Source organism: Camelina sativa, chromosome 15 (assembly GCF_030686135.1).
Source record: "Camelina sativa cultivar CO46 ecotype springtype chromosome 15, ASM3068613v1".
NCBI lineage: Eukaryota > Viridiplantae > Streptophyta > Magnoliopsida > Brassicales > Brassicaceae > Camelina > Camelina sativa.
This window is the reverse complement of record NC_141894.1, coordinates 19,042,649-19,065,772: the sequence shown is the minus strand read 5'-3', so window position 1 is coordinate 19,065,772 and position 23,124 is coordinate 19,042,649. Positions and strand designations below refer to the sequence as shown.

At 35.6% G+C, this 23,124-nt stretch overlaps 2 protein-coding genes and 1 long non-coding RNA gene across 3 annotated transcripts; 1 reads left to right on the top strand and 2 right to left on the bottom strand.

Moving 5' to 3' along the window:
* Positions 1-4,399: 4,399 nt before the first annotated feature.
* Positions 4,400-5,836, bottom strand: LOC147926853 (uncharacterized). The gene is made up of 2 exons (XR_015581899.1): positions 5,476-5,836; positions 4,400-5,394 (listed from the first exon to the last, which is right to left on the bottom strand). It is a non-coding gene; the product is annotated as an uncharacterized LOC147926853 (long non-coding RNA).
* LOC104747219 (growth-regulating factor 6) lies at positions 4,763-5,803 on the top strand. The gene is made up of 3 exons (XM_010468817.3): positions 4,763-4,982; positions 5,101-5,329; positions 5,423-5,803. The coding sequence occupies exons 1-3, from the start codon at positions 4,763-4,765 to the stop codon at positions 5,733-5,735; spliced, it is 762 nt and encodes a 253-aa protein (XP_010467119.1). The 3' UTR covers positions 5,736-5,803.
* Positions 5,837-6,951: 1,115 nt separating the features above from the next.
* Positions 6,952-15,668, bottom strand: LOC104747220 (protein CTR9 homolog). The gene is made up of 24 exons (XM_010468819.3): positions 15,068-15,668; positions 14,861-14,927; positions 14,589-14,783; positions 14,261-14,361; positions 13,814-13,867; positions 13,545-13,661; positions 13,383-13,446; positions 13,063-13,277; positions 12,695-12,782; positions 12,421-12,521; positions 12,219-12,311; positions 11,792-11,860; positions 11,575-11,667; positions 11,241-11,501; positions 10,650-10,730; positions 10,402-10,560; positions 9,860-9,955; positions 9,237-9,338; positions 9,051-9,158; positions 8,730-8,954; positions 8,115-8,381; positions 7,924-7,995; positions 7,403-7,726; positions 6,952-7,322 (listed from the first exon to the last, which is right to left on the bottom strand). The coding sequence occupies exons 1-24, from the start codon at positions 15,206-15,208 to the stop codon at positions 7,164-7,166; spliced, it is 3,252 nt and encodes a 1,083-aa protein (XP_010467121.1). The 5' UTR covers positions 15,209-15,668; the 3' UTR covers positions 6,952-7,163.
* Positions 15,669-23,124: the final 7,456 nt, after the last annotated feature.

Below are 23,124 nucleotides of genomic sequence, written 5' to 3'. Positions count from 1 at the left end.
TACACTTAATTTTATAACTGTCGATGTGTTTACAAGTACCACGAGTCCTCTTTCTAACCAAAGGATGTCTAGTTCCATTACACGATATACATGAACTTAAGACAATATTAATTAATTTATAAACTTACAAATAAGTAATTTCTTTTAGTTTGTTTTCTTTTCACCTATTTTATAAAGTTTTGAAGTATATAAGTTAAGAAACAAAAACGAAATCAATACAATCCAATATTAGAGCTTTTATTTCTACTTAATTTTATGGGATTACTGCTGAAATTGCCATTTTGTCCCACAAACTTTTAGATTTGTCATTTGCTTAATGCCTTTGTTAAAATTGTCAATTTTGCCTACTTGAAAAAACTATATTTTGTGATTTTTTTTTTGATAAAATACTTATTTAATAACAAATACTATACCCTAAAGAATGGAACCAAGAAAATCCAAAACAATATATGTAAATTTTTTTTTAAAACAAATCTTTAAAACACACAAAATGATAAAATCTACAAATGCCATAAAAAAAAAGAAGAAGATTTCCTAATTATTTCTGATTTTATATCTTGTTACACTTTTTGCCGCTTAGGCTCATAACTAGAGATGTTAAAATGGGCTCAAAGCCCGCGGGCATAAACGGGCCTGTTATAGAAATTTAGGCCCGTGACCCGTTTAATAATACTGTAAAATAAAAGGGTATTTAACGGGTTAACCCGTTTAAATCCGCGGGCGTAACGGGTCAGGTGAATATTAAACGGGTAGCCCGTTTAATATTTTTTCTCCTGATTTATTTTTCCAAACAAATAAATATTCTTCTTCAACACAAGAATATTCCTTGGTTTCTCCGGACACCACCCGATATTAATGTCGTCTCTCCATTCTCATCTTCTTCTTTTCTCCGAAACTTCGTCACTTTAGATTAGGGTTCAGTTTTAAGGCTCCGTCGTTGTATGAAGTCGGAAAGGTTAGTTCAATTGTCTTCAAAATCTTTGCTCAGTTCGATTCTTAAATTCGTGGGTCGTGTTCAAAATTTCGAATTGATCGATGCTAAAACCACTGAAGTTAGTTTTTTTTTTTCGTGGGTCGTGTTCAAAATCTTTGCTCAGTTAGTTTTTTTTTTTCAATTGAAATTATCGATTTGGTAGATTTCTATTATATGATCGTTTCTAGGTTTACTTTTCTGAGTTTTTATGACTTTGATTGTGTGTTTGTCCTGGGCAGTTTACGATTCAGATTGAGAACGGGACTGGAGTGAAAGACGCTGAGGCTGATTCCCAAAGAACATTGTAAAACCTCTCTTCTTATAAGAACGTTGTTCCAGTATACAAGTGTGGTGCGGTTCTCTTATTCCCATCAGTTTTTATTTGTGTTTCATCCTTGGTGTTACTTCTTATTAAGCGTGTTAGTTTCTCCACTTGGTCGTGTTTGTTTCTGTTTTGATGATCTTGGTTGCTTACTTTAGATTCCTTTGTATTCTTCTTGAGTAGGTTTTGAGTTTTAGCACATCTGCTAATCTATCGATGGGAGTAGTATGTTTATTAAAGCTTGTTTCTTCACTGTTTGATGACTCATAAACACTTACAAATCTGTTTTATTAATTTTGCAGAATGGACTTAGAAACTGAACATTTGATAGCAAGGCTTAATGCTCAAAGTGAATATATGGATATGAATGAGGAAGATTGTGGTATAGATGTAGAAATTGATGGGAATGAGGAGGGAGAGACAGAAATGCATGGAACAGATCAAAGTGAAACTCAATCAACAACTCAAGCAACTCAAGCAACTCAAGCAGCTCCAAATGCTCCACGGAAGAGAAAGTTAACTTCAAAGGTGTGGAAAGATATTGTGTCAGTTGGGGTTGAAGAAGATGGCAAAGAAAGAGGCAAGTGCATCCACTGTGGAGCCAAGTTGGTGATCAATACTAAAACACATGGGACTAAGAGCTTGATTCGTCATTTGGAGAAGTGTCCAAAGAAACCAAGGAATGAAGATAGGCCTCCATATGATCATCAGATTAACCGTGAGATGACAAGTGAGATCATCATTTACCATGATTTGCCATTTCGCTATCCTGAGTATGAGAAAGTTAGAGCAAGAGACTTGTATCTCAATCCCGAGTGTCAACCAATTTGTAGACAGACTGCTGCAGCGGATGTGTATAGGAAGTATGAGATGGAAAAGGTCAAGCTGAAAGAAGTACTTGCAAACCAACATGGGCGTGTCTGTTTCACTTCAGACTTATGGACAGCAAAAGGTACAGTTATGAGTTATATTTGCTTGACTGCGCACTACATTGATGAAAACTGGCACTTGAATAGCAAGATTTTGGCTTTCTGTGAACTTAAATCTCCTCACACTGGTGAAGAAATCTCTAACAAGATTCTGGAATGTATGAAAGAATGGGGATTGGAGAAAAAGGTATTTTCTATTACCTTAGATAATGCAACAAACAACAATAGTATGCTGAACATCCTCAAGGGTCAACTTCAGATGATTAGTGGTAGTGGTTTATTATGTGATGGGAAATTTATGCATGTTAGATGCTGTGCCCATATTCTGAATCTGATAGTGAAGAAAGGTTTAGATCTAGCAAAAGATGTTCTGCACAAAATCAGAGAGAGTGTGATATATGTTAAAGCATCTTCAAAGAGAAGAGACGCTTTTGCTGCATGTGTTGAGAGAGTAAAGATTAAGAGTGGAGCAGGGTTATCACAGGATGTTTCTACCAGATGGAACTCCACATATGAGATGCTTGTAAGAGCTTTAAAGTTTAAAGAAGCATTTGTCAGCTTGAAGTGGTTTGACAGCAACTACAAGACTTTGCCTTCTGATGATGAATGGAAGCGTGGAGAGAAAATCTGTGAGTTGTTGAAGCCGTTTAGTGATATCACTACACACTTTTCAGGTTCTAAGTATCCTACTTCTAATGTCTACTTTACACAAGTGTGGAGAATTGAACTGTTGCTGAGGAAATTTGCACTTTGTGATGATGAAGATGTGGCAAAACTGGCTCAGGATATGCAGATTATGTTTACCAAGTATTGGGAGGATTATAGTCTTATTTTGGCAATGGGAGCTGTTTTAGACCCAAGAATGAAACTGCAAATGCTTGAAGTAGCTTATGAAAGAATTGATCCAACTACTTCTGCATCGAAAATCAAAAAGCTTAAAGACAATTTGGAGAATCTCTATGAAGATTATAAGGCTAAGTCTAGGACTTGTTCTTCAAGTGTTTCTGCAACTCCAAATCCGCATGATTGGGTCAATGAATCTCCACTTGATGATGATTATGACAATGTAAGAATGTTGCTTTTGTTGTTTATGTTGCTTGTGTTGCTTGTGTTGCTTTAGTTGTTTATGTTGCTTGTGTTGCTTCTTTTCTGTAGGATCTTATTGAGCTTGAAAAAAGCATCGGAGTTGGAGTAGGCAAGACAAAGACACATCTGGACATCTATTTAGAAGAGCCAAGATTGGAGAGAAAGTCTTTTCCAAAATTGGATGTTTTGTCCTTTTGGAAGGACAACCAGCATCGACTTGGGGAATTAGCCTCTTTGGCTTGTGAAATACTAAGCATTCCCATCACTACAGTAGCATCTGAATCAGCCTTTAGTATTGGATCTCGGGTCATAACTCCTTACAGAAACCGTTTGCTTCCAAAGAACGTCCAAGCTTTGCTCTGTACCCGTAATTGGTTACGTGGTTTTGCAGATTATGAAGGTAACTAAACTCTTAACTTTTACATAAAATTATTTTCCTTAATAAGTGACATTTTAATTAATTCACATCTTTAACAGGTAACATAGAGAACAACTATGACATTGGCACAACAGAAGATGCTACAAAGATAGTGAGTACTTCGGGAGCAGAATGTTCAAGATCAGGAGATTCTATCATGCATTGAGATTTATCTATGTAGTAGTACTTTTATTACTTTTGCATTTTGAAATTGGTATTACTTTTGCATTTTGAAATTGGAAATTATGAGATTATCATGTTAAGTTTGTTTAGTGAACTTATGTTATTCTAAAATATTTTGATCATTTCTAATCTCTATTATATTTTTATTCATATATCATTAATGTTAAATATACAAGTTATACAATCTTTAGTTAAAAAAAAAAAAAAAAAAAAAAAAAAAAAAAAAAAAAAAAAAAAAAAAATCTATCTAAACGGGTCTAAACGGGCCAAATAAATGGGCAGGGTCTAAACGGGTACAGGGTCTAAACGGGCAGGGTATAAACGGGCAGATATAAATGGGTCCTAAATGGGCAGGGCTTAAATGAGCAGGGTCTAAATGGGCAGGGTAGTCCCATTTTAACATCTCTACTCATAACTTGTTAGATTCTCGTTTCGGTTACCAATTTTCTCGTGTTTCAATAAAAAGTTTCTCTTAACAAAATCCAAAGTTACAAAACATCTGAATATAATTCATGGGAAGAGATAAACTTAAGTTACATACACATGCCCCTTGTCACAAAATCTAGCTTTAAGAAAGAGAGAAAAAAAAAACCTGAAATGGTGCTTAAGATGGAACCAAAACTAAGGTGAAAAGAAAATTAAAAGAAAAAAAATGAAAAGGAATAATAAACAAGAAGAGGACATGAAGCACAGAGATTCTGCAGACTGCAGGTGACCAATGGACAACTTTATCAATAAAAACATACCTACTACTCTCTTACACTTTCAATTTTCCAATACAACCCCAATGTTTAATCTCTCTTAGCTTCTTCTTCTTCTTCTTCTTCTTCTTCATATCTCTCTCTCTCTTCATGGCAACTAGGATTCCATTCACAGAGTCACAGTGGGAAGAGCTTGAAAACCAAGCTCTTGTGTTCAAGTACTTAGCTGCAAATGTTCCAGTTCCACCTCATCTTCTCTTCCTCATCAAAAGACCTTTTCTCTTCTCCTCTTCTTCTTCTTCTTCTTCTTCTTCTTCTCCTTCTTCCCCTTCACCGTCAAGCTTCTTCTCTCCCACTCTTTCTCCACACTGTAAGCAAACTTTTGTATCTTCTTTGTTTTGAATTGTATGATGGTTTCTTGTTATATGAGTTATCAATTCTAGTATCTTTACGGTTTGGTGCTGATGTAAAGAGTTTGACTTTGCTAGTTGGGTGGAATGTGTACGAGATGGGAATGGGAAGAAAGATAGATGCAGAGCCAGGAAGATGTAGAAGAACTGATGGCAAGAAATGGAGATGCTCCAAAGAAGCTTATCCTGACTCCAAGTACTGTGAGAGGCATATGCACAGAGGCAAGAACCGTTCTTCCTCAAGAAAGCCTCCTCCTCCTCAATTCACGCCAAATCTCTTTCTCGAGTCTTCTCTCTCTTCTTCCAGGTTTCAAACTCACCTTCCTCCTCTGTTTTACTCTTAATGGCAACACAAAAATTGACCCTTTTCCTCTGAAAAAAAAAAAAACAATGTTTTAAGGGTAAGTAGAAGAAGAAGAAGTGGATACATGGATGATTTCTTCTCTATAGAACCTTCCGGATCAATCAAAAGCTGCTCTGGCTTAGCAATGGAAGATGATGAAGGCTCATGTAGGGAGAAGCAGCCGGATCGACATTGCTTCATCCTTGGTACTGACTTGGGGACGCGTGAGAGACCATTGATGCTTGATGAGGAGAAGTTGAAACAAAGAGATGATGAAGACGAAGAAGAGCAAAGGAGCAAGAGGCTTTATAGGTTTCTTGATGAATGGCCTTCTTCTAAATCTTCTGTTTCTACTTCGCTCTTCATTTGATGATCATCTATTGTGTTCTCTGTTTCTTGTTAAGTTGGTAATGCAAATCTCTCTCTTTCTTTTTTTTCTAAGTAATTAGGAGTTTTTTATGTGTTCCATTCATAGATCCCCCCCCCCCCCACCCATGCATTATATTAGCATAAAATTTTTTAACTTGTGTAAAGTAGTTAAATTAGTATGATTTCAATGTGTATATTGTTTACACTCGTCTCTTGTCAAAAAAAAAAAAAAAAAAAAAAAAAAAAAAAAAAAAAACACTAATGCTTATCTAAAGAAATTGTCAACACATGTCAATAGAGATAGAAACTTTTTGTTGGTAACTAAAACAATATACAGATGGATTAGTGATGTGAGATGTTTTTATTTGCTTGTTTTAAACCGAATAAGTAACTAAGTCAAGGATTAGCAACAAATGGATTCAAGTTTCTATCATATATTATTTTTTGTAGATTTGTCAAAAACTTGTTCTTTAAAACCTAATCTTTTAACTTTTAAAAATATATATACAGCACTGTAGATAGTAAATAAGTAATTTTGTGTTGGTTAAACAGTAAATATATTTTCTTAATGTTTATGTAACAAAAGATAAATGAAAAAAAAAATGAGTAAAAATGATGAGAGAAGAGTGATGAGAAAAGACAGGTTTTGCATTCGAGTTGAGTTGAGTTCTGTTCCCTGACTGACTTTGGTCAGGTCTGAAAAAGCCACACACCCAATCAAAAGCTTTCTGCTCTGACTCAGTGAGAGAGAAAGACGACTTCTCATTCTCATCAAACTGAATTATTATTACTGCTTTAGATTTGCAATCTCTTACACTCACCACAAAGCAAAATTATGTATATACTTTGTGTGTTTGTAATTTTGTTTATAAAAACACTTACAGTCAATATGTTCTGAAAAGTTGAAAGAGATCCTTACAGTCTACAGATAGAGAGCAACATGAAACCTAAAAACACAAAAATTAAAGTAAAAGGGAACAGAAGAAACTGCAGAAACAGTATCAAATCCTTCAAGACCACACACCCACGTTTCTGACTCTTCCACTTCCTTCTGACAACACTCTTCTGTATTTTTTATTTCTTTATACTTATTTATTTTAAGTTACTACTATTTTGCTTTTTCTATTTGATTTCTCTTCTTCACATACTACAACTTTCCATTCTAACCATTCACTATGTGTCAAGTTGTTTGTATCTCTATGTTACAACTTACAACCAAAACAAACAATATTACTTTTCCATTAACAATAACAATAAAAAACAAGGCTCAATATCCAGAAAGCCCAAAATTCATACTGATCATATCCTTGGCCTGTGAATGTAATTTGTCCTCGCACTCTGACTTCTAGCAAAAATTGAATCAATGGAATCTTTGTCACTAAAGTTACACAACACACAAGGGATATCTGTTGTCATGTATTGAAAGATCTCAACTGGCCTCTTCATCCTCTATGTTAGCACCTTCTTCTTCCCTAATGCTCTCTTCTCTCTCTCTCTGTGGGCTTGAATTTGGCTGATCCTCCATCAATTCACCTTCTTCATCTGATGATGATAGCGCCCTTCTTCGTCTCACAACCGAAGCAGGCACCTGTACCCACCAAAACAGACAGTTTGAAGACATTTTCTTTTACGTTTGTTCCTTGAGTTGGATCACAGATTATGTATTACCTCATCATCATCAACATCAGGATCTTCGAGACCAGCAGCTGCTAGAGCATCATCATCCACAGGTTCCTCAGTTTCTTGATTCGCCATCTCATCTTCCCTGTTATAATTTGTGTTACCATCTTCATCTTCCACTTCATTGTGATCATCCATAGTAACAACTTCTTCTTCATCATCCTCGTAGTGTCGAGCCCTTGAGCCTTTGTCCTTCTTTCTTCTCTTTCCGCCTTTCTTTCTTCTCCGCTCACTGGGCTTACCTTCCCCATCATCATCTTCCACCCTATCCTTCCGCTTATGAGATCCAGGAGTGGAGGTCTTCCATTGTTCCTAGCGCATTAATTATTACAGAACAAAATCAGCATGTCATCCTAAACATCTCTCAAGACACCATCTTGACAAGCACACACCCTTAAAAATAATCAAATTCAATGGATCAAAGAGTATTTTTTCCTTGACACTACACAGCAACATTGAGAAATCTGATAATGTATATACATTGTACTGAAAAGCAAGAGACCTCCCACCTTTATACGTTGAAATTTTTCTTCTTCTTGCTTTAGGCGTCTCAGCTCATCCTCCTGTTTTCGTTTCTCCAACTGCCCAAGAGAAAAAACCCCATAAAAACACATCAATGATTTGAAAACCTTCCATACAAATCATCATCACCATAATATTTTTGTTGCTGCAAATGGTTAACTTGCAAGTCTATAATTACCTGGTATTTCCTCTGTTCTTCAGCTTTACGGCGTGCTTCTTCTGCCAAAGCAGCCTGACGAGCAACTTCTAGTCTCTGTCGGTTCTGCAGCTCCTCACGCTCAGCTGCTTCACGGTGAACTTTCGCTGCTTCCAGCAGGTGCGAGCAATACTGAACGTGAGTTTGTATTTTTTTGCTATCAAACCCATGAACATGGAGGTCTGAAGCAGCAGACAATTGAGTGAATACACGTACAGCATTCTCTGCTTCTGCAACTGTTGAGCGCACCTGCGGAGTCATCAAGCAGATTCCCTTGTCAGGTGGAAATCAAAGCATAAAACAAATTAATACTCTAAGCATCTCCTCATAAACAAATCCTAGTATCAGTTCTAGTGCATACTAAGGTTTCAAAGGTTAGCCATAACTTAGCAAGGATGACCAGCATACTATGCTACTAGCGTTATCGTGAAAAGTTCTAGATACACAAGCTGTAGAAGCAAGCTCGTAATCCGATTAATTCTCAATCAATGAATGCTGATATCTGCCTATCTTCTAAGCATGGGATACAAAAGGCTAGAGTCAGAAAGAAGCCAGGGAAAGTATCAGTCGCTTGGAAAAAGATGATCTTTGGTTAACCTCATCAGCTGTTCTTTTTTTCTTTTGCAGTGTGGAAGATGATGATTTCTGCATTACAGCACCCAAATCAAATCTGAATGTGTAATTTGAAGGAGTCAAGTGAATGGCCCTTAATAGTGTCTTTTTGCACTCTTGCCACTGCTCAGCCTCATAATGGGTACGGGCTAAGTAAAGAAGAATTTGAGAGTCTGTGTTGTAAAAGAACTTCCGCAAGCAGTTTTGATACTGCCAAACAACGTAGTTAATGAACAGAATACATTAGCAAAACCTAGAAATCAACCCCAAAAAATATGTATATAGATATATGTATAAATGACAAACCATTTTCACGGTTAAGGCAAAATTCCCTTGAGCAAAGTAGACATGAGCCAGATTCACCCATACATCAGGCATCTGAAGAAATACACTTCCGCTTGCAGCTTCTTGAACCTAAAACATTCACAACGTTTCAATGAATGGAAGAATGTAGCTAACCTAAACCATGAACAGTAAATGATAAAAGCTGACCTGAGTAAAAACATCCTTGGCAATATCAAATTGACCTTTCTCTGCCAATACAATGCCAGAACCGTTGGCAGCATACATGTTGGAATTATGTTGAGTCAGGACCTGTAAATTCCAACGATCAACAATGACTAAGAAGATCATTGATGGAAAGATAACATCACCTGTTTGAGAATGCAGTGCTACTAGCATAGAAAATTCCAACAATAACGTTCAGGTTTCTCCAGGCATTTTATCAAGAATATAACTGAATTAATAGGAACCTACAGCAATCACTTGACTCATATGGTCAGCTGACTTTCATTCAAAGGTCGTTCCATTATCTCACTCTATTTATTAATGCACTGTGCTAGCCCAAAACTCCCTGTCCGTGAGAATTAACTAAAACACACATGTAATTAATTTCTACAACCCACACTTGACGAAATTTAGATAGTAACAGAGAAGACACCTAGTGTACAGCTATGCTTAAAAATATCAGACTGCTGGAACTTCATAATTACTCTATGAAAATTATATTAAAATGTCCACCATCCACTCAAGACACCCATACGCACATCTATCAGGAAATATTTTCAAATTACTACTAATGAGAAGAGAGAAAGGAAAGAATTAATATATCATACTTTTGTATAGAGTTCCTTGGCCTTCTCCAGATGTGTAGCTTCTAATTTTGGATTTCTTTTCTCATTGCGCATTGCCGCGAAATAATTCCAGTTCCCCTAAACCAGTCCAGGATGAAATATTACACATACAGAAACATATATAGAACTTGAAGAATAATAGTTCCAATCATCTAAGGCCACACCACACTAAGTTATCAAGACAGAATCCACTCCAAGGTAGTTTGATATCTATCTGCTAGAAAACCAGCTCTCACCAGGCTGCTGGTAAAGGAAACATACAGAATGAAAGGCTGATCTTCCATACATATATTAAAAAGAACCCTATTGTTATCTTGACTGAAGTGTTGTACAAGAGATCCCAGATCACAGTAACAGCTGATTAGATTGGACCCATACAGGCATGGGACAACCATTTATTGGGTGTGATGTGCTCATATAAATCGATTTGTCAATATGATGTCTTTTGAACAACCCAAAAGGAACTTAATTTGATTCTTATTTATTCTGAAACGCTAAAGAAAAGTGGAACTATAAGTATGTACCAGTGAAAGAATAGCATATGAGTCCTTCCCATCAGTTGCATCACTAGCAGCTCGAAAGGTTTCCTTTGCCTTAACCCAGTCATCATTCTTAAGCTCCAATTCACCAAGCAGAGACAACGCATTTGGATTCTTATCGTCCACTTTCAGAGCTTCATTCACCTATAGGAGAAAGTAGGAAAACGCGGTCAGAAAGGAGAAAGCAAGCTGATACAGATAGAATAAAATTAATGCTGAAGATGGTAGAACACCAGTTCAATGGCCAGAGGAAGATTGTTCTGAGCTTTTGCACTCGCAGCAAGCCTCAAATAAGCATCTATGTAGCCAGGATACTGCACCGGATAGGCAGTAAGATTAAGTCGACAGAAATCAAGAGTCAGCATCAGATGTTCGTAAGAAAAAACAAAAGATCAAGCATACATCAGAGTGAGCATTGAAGCATATCATGTAAGACATGGTAAATGTATCCAAAAACTATAGAAATATAAGAAAATAGAAATAGAAGAAACATAAAGCTGAAAATTATATGGCACATGTACCAAACGATGCTTTGAACCCAAACGAGCAGAAACCAGTACACTAAAACCACGGAAGTCATGCTGCCGACTCAATGTTCTCATTTTTGTATTTTTTAGTACAAGAAATAACAACAAACCCCGGGAAAGAAGGGTTTAACAGAAACAAACAATATTTGAGAAAACTCAAAATTGTCTGTTGAATACAAAATATCAGAAAAACGGCACCTCACATTTTTTCCTCTTTTCTCCTCATGTCTAACTCTAGAAAATTCATCATAAACTGAAACCGAAAATAATATCGAAATAGAGTTGTAGGAAATAAACCTTGAAAAGTATCAACCGATACAGAAAAGTCGCTGCTTCTGTTTTGTGTAGCTGCTCAAGTAATCTAGCCAGGTTAAACAAAGTTGTAACTTTATTCCAAGGTACATCGACAGAGTGACCACTTTCAATCAGCCTATGGAAAATGCCAGTATCCTTGTATCCTAGAACAGATACACCCATCTGTTCTAAATTTTCTTTTTGATCAAGGAAGCTAATCCATATTCCATCACCCAGAGCCTCCTTAAAATTATCAAGCGCAGACTGCAAGAAAAAGGGTATTGTAGCCAAGAGACAAAACTCAAAGCAAACAAGCAGGAAGAACCTCATTACAAACCTCAAATTCTTCTCTCTCAAAATGTAAAGCACCAATATCATTTAGGACTTCTATAGGCACATCTTGGCCTCCCTTTTTCATGAGGGTTCGTGCCTGAGAATTTTCATATATGGTTCTCAGAAAAAAGTAACGTCTTTCTTTAATAATGTAGAATAGGCTATACTATGCACTAGAACATAAAATACAATTAATAATATCACACTTTAAGTAGACTTACCATTTTGAAGGCGTCAAGTGCAGCCCCTGTGTCAGATGGTATCAGCAGCTCACCAAGGCCAACAAATGCCTACAAGACCAACGTAGCATTTAAAAATAAGACAAAACAATAACTCAAGGAAGAATGAATTGCAGTAGTCAGCAGATGATCCATAGCCCTATTAAATCTTCAACCACACTTATATGAGCTGTGAATGAAATAAACACACAAGGTGTTTTAATGATATTTGGCAGAAATGTTTACTAAAATGTTTTAAATCTTCCTTACTAAGGCTAAACGTGCTCGTGTTACAGGCGACAAAAGTCGAAGTGTCACTCGACAGTGATCCACAGTAAGGCAACGGAGATCATGATTACTACTTAAGTCGTCAGGTAAGTATCAACACCTTTCGAAAGATCAGGCTTAAGAATATGTAAACCAAACTAACCTGGGCATCACGTGGATCAAGTTTTGTGGCCTTCCGCATGTACTCAAGGGCCTTCTCAGTTTGTCCAAGCTGGGTGTATAAGTGTCCTAGAGCCTAAAGAAGGAAAAGAAACATGCACATGAAGCGTTTTTCAATTTTTTAAAAAAATACGACAAAATACAAAATGAAAGATCAATAATGAAAAAGCATGTAGTCATTTAACCTTCAGCGTCTCGCAGTTATCAGGATAGACTTCTAATACTTTCTCAAAGTTAAATACAGATCCTTTAAGCTCCCCCAACTTTAGTTGTACTTGACCCAAACCTGCAACATCAACAAAAAGCAAATTAAATGACCATACAGGATAACTCTGCACATATAAGATCATCAATCCAAACTGAGCTATACTGGAAACCGAGGCTTTTTCATTGCTAATGACAGATGGTAACATACGAAGAATTAAGAGAAATTCAGTAGAACAGTGAAGGAAAAGTTACCAAAGTAAGGAAATACAAATTCCTGTGGCTTATTATTAGTTTCCTTGATGGCTGCCATATAGTACATCCCAGCTTTTTCATAGTCTCCCTACAACAAGACCATCATCAGACATCGACAGGGAGGTTACACAAAGGAAACAGAAAAAGATGCGATCCCATAGAAGAAAGAAACCATCAGATATATCTCTACTCAAATAAAATTATTTCCGCAGACTTCACTCAATTTTTCCCTCCACTTCCTTAACAACGGCAAGCTCATAGGTTTTTCACCCTAACGTGTACTAGGGCAGACCACAAAGTTCTTCGCCATACTTATCTTCAAGACAACGTACGAATGGAATATACAAGAGAGGATAAAAATGTCAAACCTTGCTATGATATGACCGTGCTAAATTGTAAAAAGAATGTGACTTTGTTGGCCCATGAGTTGTGACGGCTAATGCCGTTTCAGTCAGCTGCTCAACAAGAAAATGCTGGCCGGTGAAAAAAAAGTGATTGGCCAAATAATTTAGGGCTGATGCGCAATAGGGATAAATCTCAAATGCTTGCTGCATTCTCTCCATTCCTTTCCTCATTCCTAAAGCTATGCATAATGTAACATCATCAGCAAAGGCCAAAAAGAAGTTTAGTTTATAGAATCTCTTCATCACAAGCATCACCAGAAGATTTAGAACTGAGTTACACTTACAATCATTTGCTTGCAAATCCATGATGCCAAGTGCCACAAGAGCCTCAACATTATCAGGATCTAGCTGCAGATACAGAATATGGTAAATAGCACACTATTTGTAGAATCACTCAGTCTGCTGTATCATAAGAAAGATGAGATAAACATCCCAGTCCCACTTGCCTGCAGAACACGATCAAAAGCTTGCCGTGCTTTATCTAGTTGCCCCAACTTATAACGACAAAGACCAATTCCCAATCTCACAGCTGCAGGACACCCGGGAAATACTTGCAAGGCCCTCTTAAGACAGTCGATACATAGAATAATTAAAATATTATCAATTTGTTCCACAAATAGACTAGACTGTATCACCTTAAAAATCAAAGAATATGAGGTTTACAGCCCAAGTGAAGAAGTGACAGAAATATAGAAGGTTATAGGGAAAAGCACACCTTGTATAGTTGTAATGACTCGGAAAAACGTCCGCGGTTAAATTCTACAGAAGCCTGTATAAGTGACAGAGCAAATAATTAATTTGCAGAGAAGTAAATGACAGGCCAATACTGTCTCAGGCTAAGTGGTTGGTAAGCGTACAAAATTCTTATTACAAGAAAATTTGATAACGCTAACCCAAAATTTGTTTCCAAGACATACTAAATTGAGCTTCAAGAAGTAAGAAAGTTATAATGCATAACTGTACCCAAAAAAAAGTTCCCAAATTTTACTTTCTCAACCACAATTACGCTCCAAGAAACTTAGCAACCATAATTATACTTGAAGACATAAAAAAAAATTGATGAATATGTCCTATGGCTAAGAATTGAGATGCTGTAGATAGAATCGAACTAGCTATAAATATTTAGCTAAGTGGCAGAAAATGAGATCACAAATCATTATACCTGACCCAGAAGAGCAGGAACATTATCAGGGGCAGTGTCTAACACAATCTTGAAAGCCTGAAGTGCATTATCTATTTCACCCTTAGCGAGTAAGAGCTGACCTGTAAGCAGACAAATACTTGTGAGGATTATGTATCCAGTAAACATAGAGGACCACCACCTTAAAATACTTAATGCGAAGGGAGAAATGGAAACGAAAGGGAGAAATGTAAAGGTTTTTTCCTTGAAAAGAATGTGAAGATCATAAGTCTATTAGTAGGTCTTGCAATCAGTAAAAAACGAATACAAACGAGCATTATAATAAAACCAAGAAGGAATCTGGAAGTACCTTTGCCAACCCAAGTGGAAGGTTCATGCATATCGATTCTGGATGCTTTGTTATAATATTGTGTTGCCAAGATAAATTGCTCCTCTTTTTCTCTGTGTTTGGTCTCAGTTTTACCAAGGTAGCTGTAATACGCACCTAGAGCGTTCAAGATTGCTATTCTCTCGTACTTAACATCAGCATAGTACTCGTCAATTTCTAGCCAAGAAGAAAACAATAATGAGTTTCTTACTCAATTCCAAAAAACCGGGATAATCTAGACAAATTGTGCGTACCAGAACTTGACCCTTCCTCTAGTATTTGGCGGAACTGTTCAATTTTTCCTTGCTTGAAGTACTCCCTCTGGAAACCAACCGAAATCAGAAGAAATAGTTGAAAGACATTGAACAGTCAAGCTCGCTCTAAATAGAGAAGCTGGAAGAATTTTTTTTTTTAAAAAAAAAAAAAAAAAAAAAAAAAAAAAAAAAAAGAGAAGAACGAACCGCGATGATGAGCCAGAGATCGAGAGGAGCTTGTTCGGCTTTGAGGATATCCAGGATATCAGAAGCGTCTCGAGGGAGCTGATCAAGAACAACCCTAACTTCCTCTTCCGAATTCTGAACAGGTATGTACACACTCGCCATTGCTGGCTGGCTAGCGAAGAAACCCTAGATTTGTAAGCTGAGGAGAGCTCTCTTTTTGCAGTGGCAATTTTGTCGAATTAAAAGTATCCTAGATGTGTGTCTGTGTGCGCGAGCGAGAGAGAGAGAGAGAGACAAAGCCGACGGACGTCTCGACGATGAACTTCTGCTAAGTAAAATCTTCTTCGCAAAAAAACCCAAAGACGATTCTCAAATTTCTTTACTTTTCTAATTTCTTCCTTTTTTTTTCGGTTTTAATTAGGATTACATTTTTAAAACTCCGCCGCCGCAATATGGGAGATTAGATAAAATCTTTTTAAACGAATGTTGTTAAATTTTCTTTCACAAAAATTTTGGTTATATATAAGTCCAACCTTCTCCAAGCAAAGCTAGGATCTAGACCCTCATACGCGTGGCGAAGTATATTTGCAGCTCAGGAACTGATTAAACAGGGTGCGCGAATGGTGATAGGAGATGGAGATACGACTAATATCTGGCAATGTCCATGGATCGACTCTAAACCAGCTAGAGGGTTGCAACAGACTAAATATGTCCCTTCTCATCTTCATTCAACAGTATCCTCATTGGCCAAAGTAAGTGATCTACTAAGCACCAACAGACGTGAGTGGAGAAGTGACATCTTGGAAACGGTTTTCACTGAGGAAGACAGGAGGTTAATTGAGAACCTGCGACCAAGAGGACCTAACAAGAGAGATGGCTATGTGTGGGATTATGCATGAACTGGTCACTATTCAGTGAAATCTGGCTACTGGGTTCAAACTCATATCATCGGGACCCGATCCTGTATACAAGAAGTGGATCAGCCTAGCCTACATCCTCTTATTAGTCAAGTTTGGCACACGGATACCAGTCCAAAAGTCCAACACTTCATGTGGAAATGCCTGACTAATTGTATTTCCATAGCAAGTAACTTGTCCTATCGGCATTTGACTAGAGAGAAAGGATGCTCAAGATGTCCACACGAGGAAGAATCCATTAACCACCTACTTTTCCATTGTACTTATGCTTGTCAGGTTTGGGCTCTGTCACCTATCCCGGCTCCTCCAGGTGGTATTTAGTCTAATTCTTTCTACGCTAATATGGACCATGTCCTGAATATTAAGTCCCACGTTCCTCATGCTGACGGACTAGATAAAACTATAACTTGGTTGTTGTGGAGACTTTGGAAAGCCAGGAATGACTTTATATTCAAAGGAAGGGACTTTAATCCTCAGGATACGATGATGAAAGCTTTAGAGGACACAAATGAATGGAAGCAAAGAAAAGGTCAGGAGGAAATGGAAGGAAGACAGCCTGAAGCGAGGTCGGAGCGACATTCAAAATGGAATCCCCCTCCAAGTGGTTGGGTTAAATGTAATACTGATGGTGCTTGGAGTGGGGTCGATGAGTGCAGTGGAACGGGGTGGGTGCTTCGAGATGTAGATGGAGTGGTACTATGGTTGGGAGCACAGGCCATTAAAATGGCTAGATCAGTCTTGGAGGTTGAACTGGAGGCAATCCGAAGGGCACTAATGTCACTCTCCCGACTTAACTATGACTGTGTAGTTCTCGAATCTGACTCATTGGGTGCAGTCAATATGATTAACAATGCAGAAATCTGGCCAGTGTTTGCTTCCATGCTTCAAGATATCCAAGACCTGCTCCTCAACTTTAGGGAATTAAAACTTGTTTTCTCATCAAGGGATTGTAATAAAGTGGCTGATAGGGTAGCAAGGGAATCTCTTTCTTTTGAGAATTATGATCCCAAGTTATACTCATTGGAGCCTAGTTGGATTAAAAGTGTTGTAAGAGAGGATAAACCTAATGTAACATGATTTAGGTGAATGAAAGTTGAAGTTGAGCCAAAAAAAAAAAAAAAATTATGGTTATATACTACTTAGGTGTTGTGGAAAACAAAAATATACTACTTAGGTGTTGCGTTTGCGGGTGGTAGCGGTTGCTAGCGATTGGAACCAATCACACAAACCGCTCCCAATTGCTCCTAATCGCTCCTAATCGCTCCCAACCGCTCCAAACCACTGAATTCCAAAAGCTGCTTCCCGCAAGCGTTTGCGGTTGCGGGCGATTGCAGTTGAATTTTTTTTTTTTTTTTGGTAAAAAAACTTAAAAGATATCAATGATAATGAAATTTTTTTTGTTATATCTTCTATCTAACCATTTTACTCATTAAAGATGGGAGAAAATGTAGTACGGATACGATTGCAGAGATTATAAATTAAACAATTACTAGGATAGTACCCGCGCTACGCCGCGGGATTGTTTTTTGTATATTTTTGTAATGTTGTTTGTAATTTTAGTTTTGTTAGCTTTCTCATAACAACTCATGCAACCTATGGACAGTCATTATAAATCCTAAAAAAATCTAAATAGACCAACATGTATAGGCAGACATTTAAGCAACTCCTCCTCATAAAGCTAAGACATTTAAGCAATCCCTCTTCATAAAACTAAGGAGTACAAATCACGGTTAAAATAACTCAAACCTGCTAATGCCCTTATAAGACAATACTCAGAATACATTCAAGCTCATAGTTCAGTCTTGATAGAAAATTTAAATCGCTATCCATTATTATATGAATTCAAATAATGCACTACATATTGTAGTTGAGCATTTCCAACTACAATACACTACATGCATTACAAGTCTCAAACCAAAGTCTTAACCTAACATTACAACTGCCACAATCAACAAAAACATGAACCTAGAGTCTCTTCTTGTTGTCTTCAAATGCCTTAGCCAAGTTACTAAATCTTACGCTGACGTATCACTCAATGTGCTCCACCACTTATCCTCTCACAATCTCTGCTCTTGCTGGTCTATTATAACAATATTGAGTAGCTACACCAAAACCTTTGTAAGTTATAACCTACAGAAAGAAAACAAAAATAGATTCATGTATAGAAACACTAACCACACAAGCACACAAACAGAGAACGTGTGTCTGTCTCTCTCTTCATGCCAACAACCTCCATTGTTGTTGTGCATCTCCATGGTCTGCTTGCTGCAATGCAAACACCAAATAAGTATGAATTGTGATCCAACAAAAGCACAACAACGAAATTAAAGTTTAAACAGTTTCTAAGCAACAGTCAAAATCTTACCTTTCTACCATTAGCATGTGAAGTTGTAGGAGTTACTGCACAATTATACAAAAGGTTTAAACTCCACACAGTCACACACTGCAAAAAGAACTGTAAAAAAACAAACATACATGTGTTAGCATGCTTGGAGCTCCTTCCCACCATACACAAACGTACATCACAACTTAGTCCAAAATGTGATGTCTTTCTCAGTTTTTTTCTTAGTACATACCTAAGTTTTTTTCAGAACTCCGTGGATGTCAATATATAAGAAGTCCCCATCAGAGTTTTTATCAACTATTATAGATGTGCTAGTGTTAACTGCCAAATAACTACTCATCTCCAGCAAGTTAAACCATCAGCCAGAATCATGAGTTAGTCTTCACACATAACAAAATTGGAAGAAGAATGAATAAAATCTAGATAAAGCTTCGTCTTTTCAGTTCTATATCTATAGTTTCAAACTCAGAGAAGAACAAAATCTGAACATCAAAAGTCTTCTCCGGAACATAATCCAAAAGATAATTGAACATCAAAAAGGAAGAAAAGGAAGAAGAATTCACTAACATAGACGTTGGAGGGTTCCATGCTTCGTTGGCGCCGTTGATCGGAAAACAAAACGGGTACCGACACACTCCTAGTTTGCAGGGAAAAGAACTCGGCGGAGAAGGTTTTGGATTTGAAGCGGATAGAAGAATCGGCGGCGGATATTCTTAAATTTTGGTTTTCTCGATCGGTAGAAATAAATCAATGTGTCCCTCTTGGCAAAAAAAAAAGATGAGTTGTATTATTGTTATAATTTAATTGGTTACAGATTTTTTCTGATGTGTCAGTCTCTGCTTCAATACAGAAGCTGAGCTGTCAACACCTTGTGAGAAACCAACAAGTTTTATTGTATTGATAAGAAAATAATATTCCAATTAATAATAACCCGGAAAACTTGATGTAAATTTAAAGGCACATCGCACATAAGTTCAAAAAATCTAAATAAATATAATATTTCATCAGAAATTTAAGAAAATAAGATTATTTGTGAAAAATATTAAAACAAATCACCAGTGACTCTTCTCAACTCTCATTTGACCATTCCTATCGATGCAACTACTGACCCACGATCTAAGAGAAAAGAGAAAAGATCTACGATCTAAAGCATATGTTTTGTCATTTATTAAATTACTTGATTAAATGTTTCGTGAAAGGCCAAATGCATAAAGGAATAAGTATTTCAATATGAAATTTATTTGTTTTTTGAATAATTATTTTAGTATTTTTTAATAAAGTTTAATTATAAATAAAGTTTAATAAAAAATTTGGTGTTTTTAAACATTTATATATTATATATCACATTTATTATGTTTCAACCGCTATTGCACCCGCTGGTTAACCAGTCGTAAACCTCCCGTAAACGCACCAATTTTAAACCGCTAAAAAATTTTATTATCATTGATTTCTTTTAAGTTTTTTTACCAAAAAAAAAAAAAAAAATTCAACCGCAACCGCAAACGCTTGCGGGAAGCAGCTTTTGGAATTCAGTGGTTTGAAGCGATTGGGAGCGGTTTGTGTGATTGGTTCCAATCGCTAGCAACCGCTACCACCCGCAAACGCAGCGTTTGAGGGAGATAGCAAGAGAACCAGTCAACACCTAAAAGAAAATAAGATTCCAATTAACAAAAACTCGGAAAACATGAGGTAAAACTATTGGCACATCACACATATGTTCAAATTTTTTTTAATAAATATAACATTTCATCAAAAGTTTAAGAAAATAAGATTATTTGTGAAAATATTAAAACAAATCACCAATGACTCTTCTCAACTCTTTTATAATTAATTTACCTTGGTCTTGTAATTCATTGTTAGGAACTTATTGAGTGTAGATTTTTAGCAGAGAAACTCTATAATCTAAAACATATGTTTTGTCTTTTTATCACATTACTTGATTAAATGTTGAGTGAACAGCTAAATGCATAAAATAATAAGTGTTTCAATATGAAATTTATTTGTTTTTGAATTATAAATCAAGTTTGATAAGTTTTTGGTGTTTTTAAACATTTCTATAATTATATATTACATTTATTATGTTTTAATTGCTATTGCAGCCGCTGGTCAACCAGTCGTAAAACTCCCGCAAACGCACCCATTTTAAAACGCTAAATCAGTCATTCAAAACGCTTAATAACGCTTGAAACCGCAGTCATCTGCTTTCGCAATCTCCCGCAACCACAACCGCAAACGCTGTGTTTGAACCAAACAGGCTGATATTTATATATATATATATATATATATAAGTTATAACTATATATATACTAGGTTTTCGTATAATATAAGTGTTATAAGTGTAGTTAGGCTGATATATACATAGAGCTACAGATTTGGCGTTCCAAAAACAACATTTATAAATTTATGCAGTATAAAGTATTGTATCAATCAACGAAATTGAATCCAACATGTATTCTATTACTTAAATTTTTTTATTTCAACCAAATATTAATTAGGAAAATAGTTCATTATTGGTAGTTAAGTTGAAAGAGAAACATTAACAAGAAAAAGATTCATAAATAAATTTTAAAAATTCTAACCAAACAATTAGTTTTAATATTACAAGATCTGCTGGTTCTCTACCAGAACTTAAATTTGTCTTCCATGTATTAACACTTAAAAACTCGGACAAGTTACACTTGATGTAAAGAACAGATTTTTTTTTGATGAATAAAATTTTACATTCATTCAAAAAAAAAAATATTACAAGGATCGGCTATACTGGTTGACAAAAAAAAAAAAATTGGTTATACTGCTAAGCATTTGTTTTTAAACACATCACAATCACACGATTCTTTTTTATTCTGGTTTTGTAGAAATTTACTTATATTTTATACAAAACCCTCGTTATGAACCATCTATATATAATAGCAAACCCACTTTTTTGTGTCAACTTTTAATCCAACAGATGAGATTAGTTCCAGTTTTAATCCAACGGTTTAAAATTATTAATTGTGTCTTTTCGTCGCACCCCCATCTTTCAAAAATCACATCTATTAATTTTTACACATTTTAAATCACACCTCTTAGTCTTTGCATCTCTTTGTTGTACCTCCTGTTTCAAAAATCACATCCATTGATTTTTACACCTTTTAATTTCACACTTCTATGTGTTACATCTCTTTGTTTTACCTCCATGTTTCACATCTATTAATGTTTACACCTTTACATTTCACACCTCTATGTCTTACACCTCTTTGTTTATTATATATAAACTTTTCTTGGCTACATAAACAAGTTTCGGAAAATTGTTTTTTGAGTACTAAAGAATTGTATTATTGAAGTGTTTCTTAACTTTCAAGCATCAATCTCTAATTCAAGGTAATTTAATATTTTTGCTGCGAATGACCTGTAGTGTTTCTCGGTTAGATTATTATTACTGTTAGTCGACACTATTAAGTTCATACATTAATATTAGTTTTATATACATATATAGTAAAATAATTATTTAAATCAAATATAAATGTTTTCTCTTGTGATTTCTATTTATTGTTTTATTTGGTTTGTATAACATATAACACACTAAGGAAATACAAATGTTGGCTTCTAATTTACGATATTATTCAATGTCTAGAAATATACACTGTGTATGGGAAAGTTCGAAAACAACATGTAAATAAGATTGTGAAATAATAATTCATTCAGAAAGGCAGAGAGAGAATGACATCGGAGGAAAATGAGAATGTTTATGGTTTAATTACATAACAATGACCCACATTTCTTACACTATCCTCCTCTTTGTTTTGTCAACACATTATGCTACAATGACACTTACAAGAAAAAAAACACTGTTTATAAAATTAGCAATGACCCACGCACACTTCTTATATATTATAGATTTTTATTTTGCTAACGGATATGGATCTTAACTATGGATGTATATCAATTATCTGAATAATGTTATTTTTTGTTTAATACGACGAATTATTTATGTATACGAACGCTAGCTGTGCTCACACAACATATATGAAAGGCAGAGCTGTAAAAAGTAATGCGCACGGATCTCACCCTCGACTTTGGCTAGACGAGACGAGATATACGAATTATTTTAACCGACATCGACCTGATCAATATATAATATATACATATATAGTAAAATAATTATTTAATTAAATAAAATATTAATGTTAATACAAATTAATAATAAACAAAACCAGTTAATGTTAATATACAAATTAATTATTAATGGTAAATTATATTAATGTTATTTATTATGTTGACTAAAAATCGAAAAGAACCTTTTCATAAGTGGTATAACAAAACTTCCCTCTTATAAAAAATTAATTAGATCGACGACATAAAGGGAGTGGTAATCAACTGGTGCAAAATGTTGATGACGTACGTAAATTTCCAAAATAGTTCAATGTTTCTTACTTTTTTTTTTTATTATTAAAGCAAAACCAGTTAATTAAATTACCTAGTATTTACAACAACGAAACAATTTTTTTTTGACATAAATCAACATTTTAGAAAAATCAAACCATATGAAGTAGACATTTGCTCTCTCAATCCCTCACTGGATAATGGCGACTCGATGAGTAAATGTAATCGTTTTTCAAATATAATTCCGCTCCTCATCCTCGATTAACTATGTTTCTATCGCATATCAAGCCTACTTAAGTTTCCTTTTCACTAACCAAACTACATTTTGTAATTTTTGAGGTTTTAAGATTTCCCGATTTAATATTATTTTTTTACAAGGTTTTATTGTTTTTTGTTTAATAACTAACACTCAGTCATTTTTTCTTTAGTTAATTCAAATTTTGGTACTGCAGACT

Coding starts and splice junctions, on each gene's coding strand:
- LOC104747219 (XM_010468817.3), top strand. CDS start 4,763: ATGGCAACTAGGATTCCATTCACAGAGTCACAGTGGGAAGAGCTTGAA. Junction 4,983..5,100: donor TCCCACTCTTTCTCCACACT/GTAAGCAAACTT, acceptor TGACTTTGCTAG/TTGGGTGGAATGTGTACGAG. Junction 5,330..5,422: donor TCTTCTCTCTCTTCTTCCAG/GTTTCAAACTCA, acceptor CAATGTTTTAAG/GGTAAGTAGAAGAAGAAGAA.
- LOC104747220 (XM_010468819.3), bottom strand. CDS start 15,208: ATGGCGAGTGTGTACATACCTGTTCAGAATTCGGAAGAGGAAGTTAGG. Junction 13,278..13,382: donor GGATTTGCAAGCAAATGATT/GTAAGTGTAACT, acceptor CATTATGCATAG/CTTTAGGAATGAGGAAAGGA. Junction 7,323..7,402: donor CTGATGTTGATGATGATGAG/GTAATACATAAT, acceptor TGGTGGGTACAG/GTGCCTGCTTCGGTTGTGAG.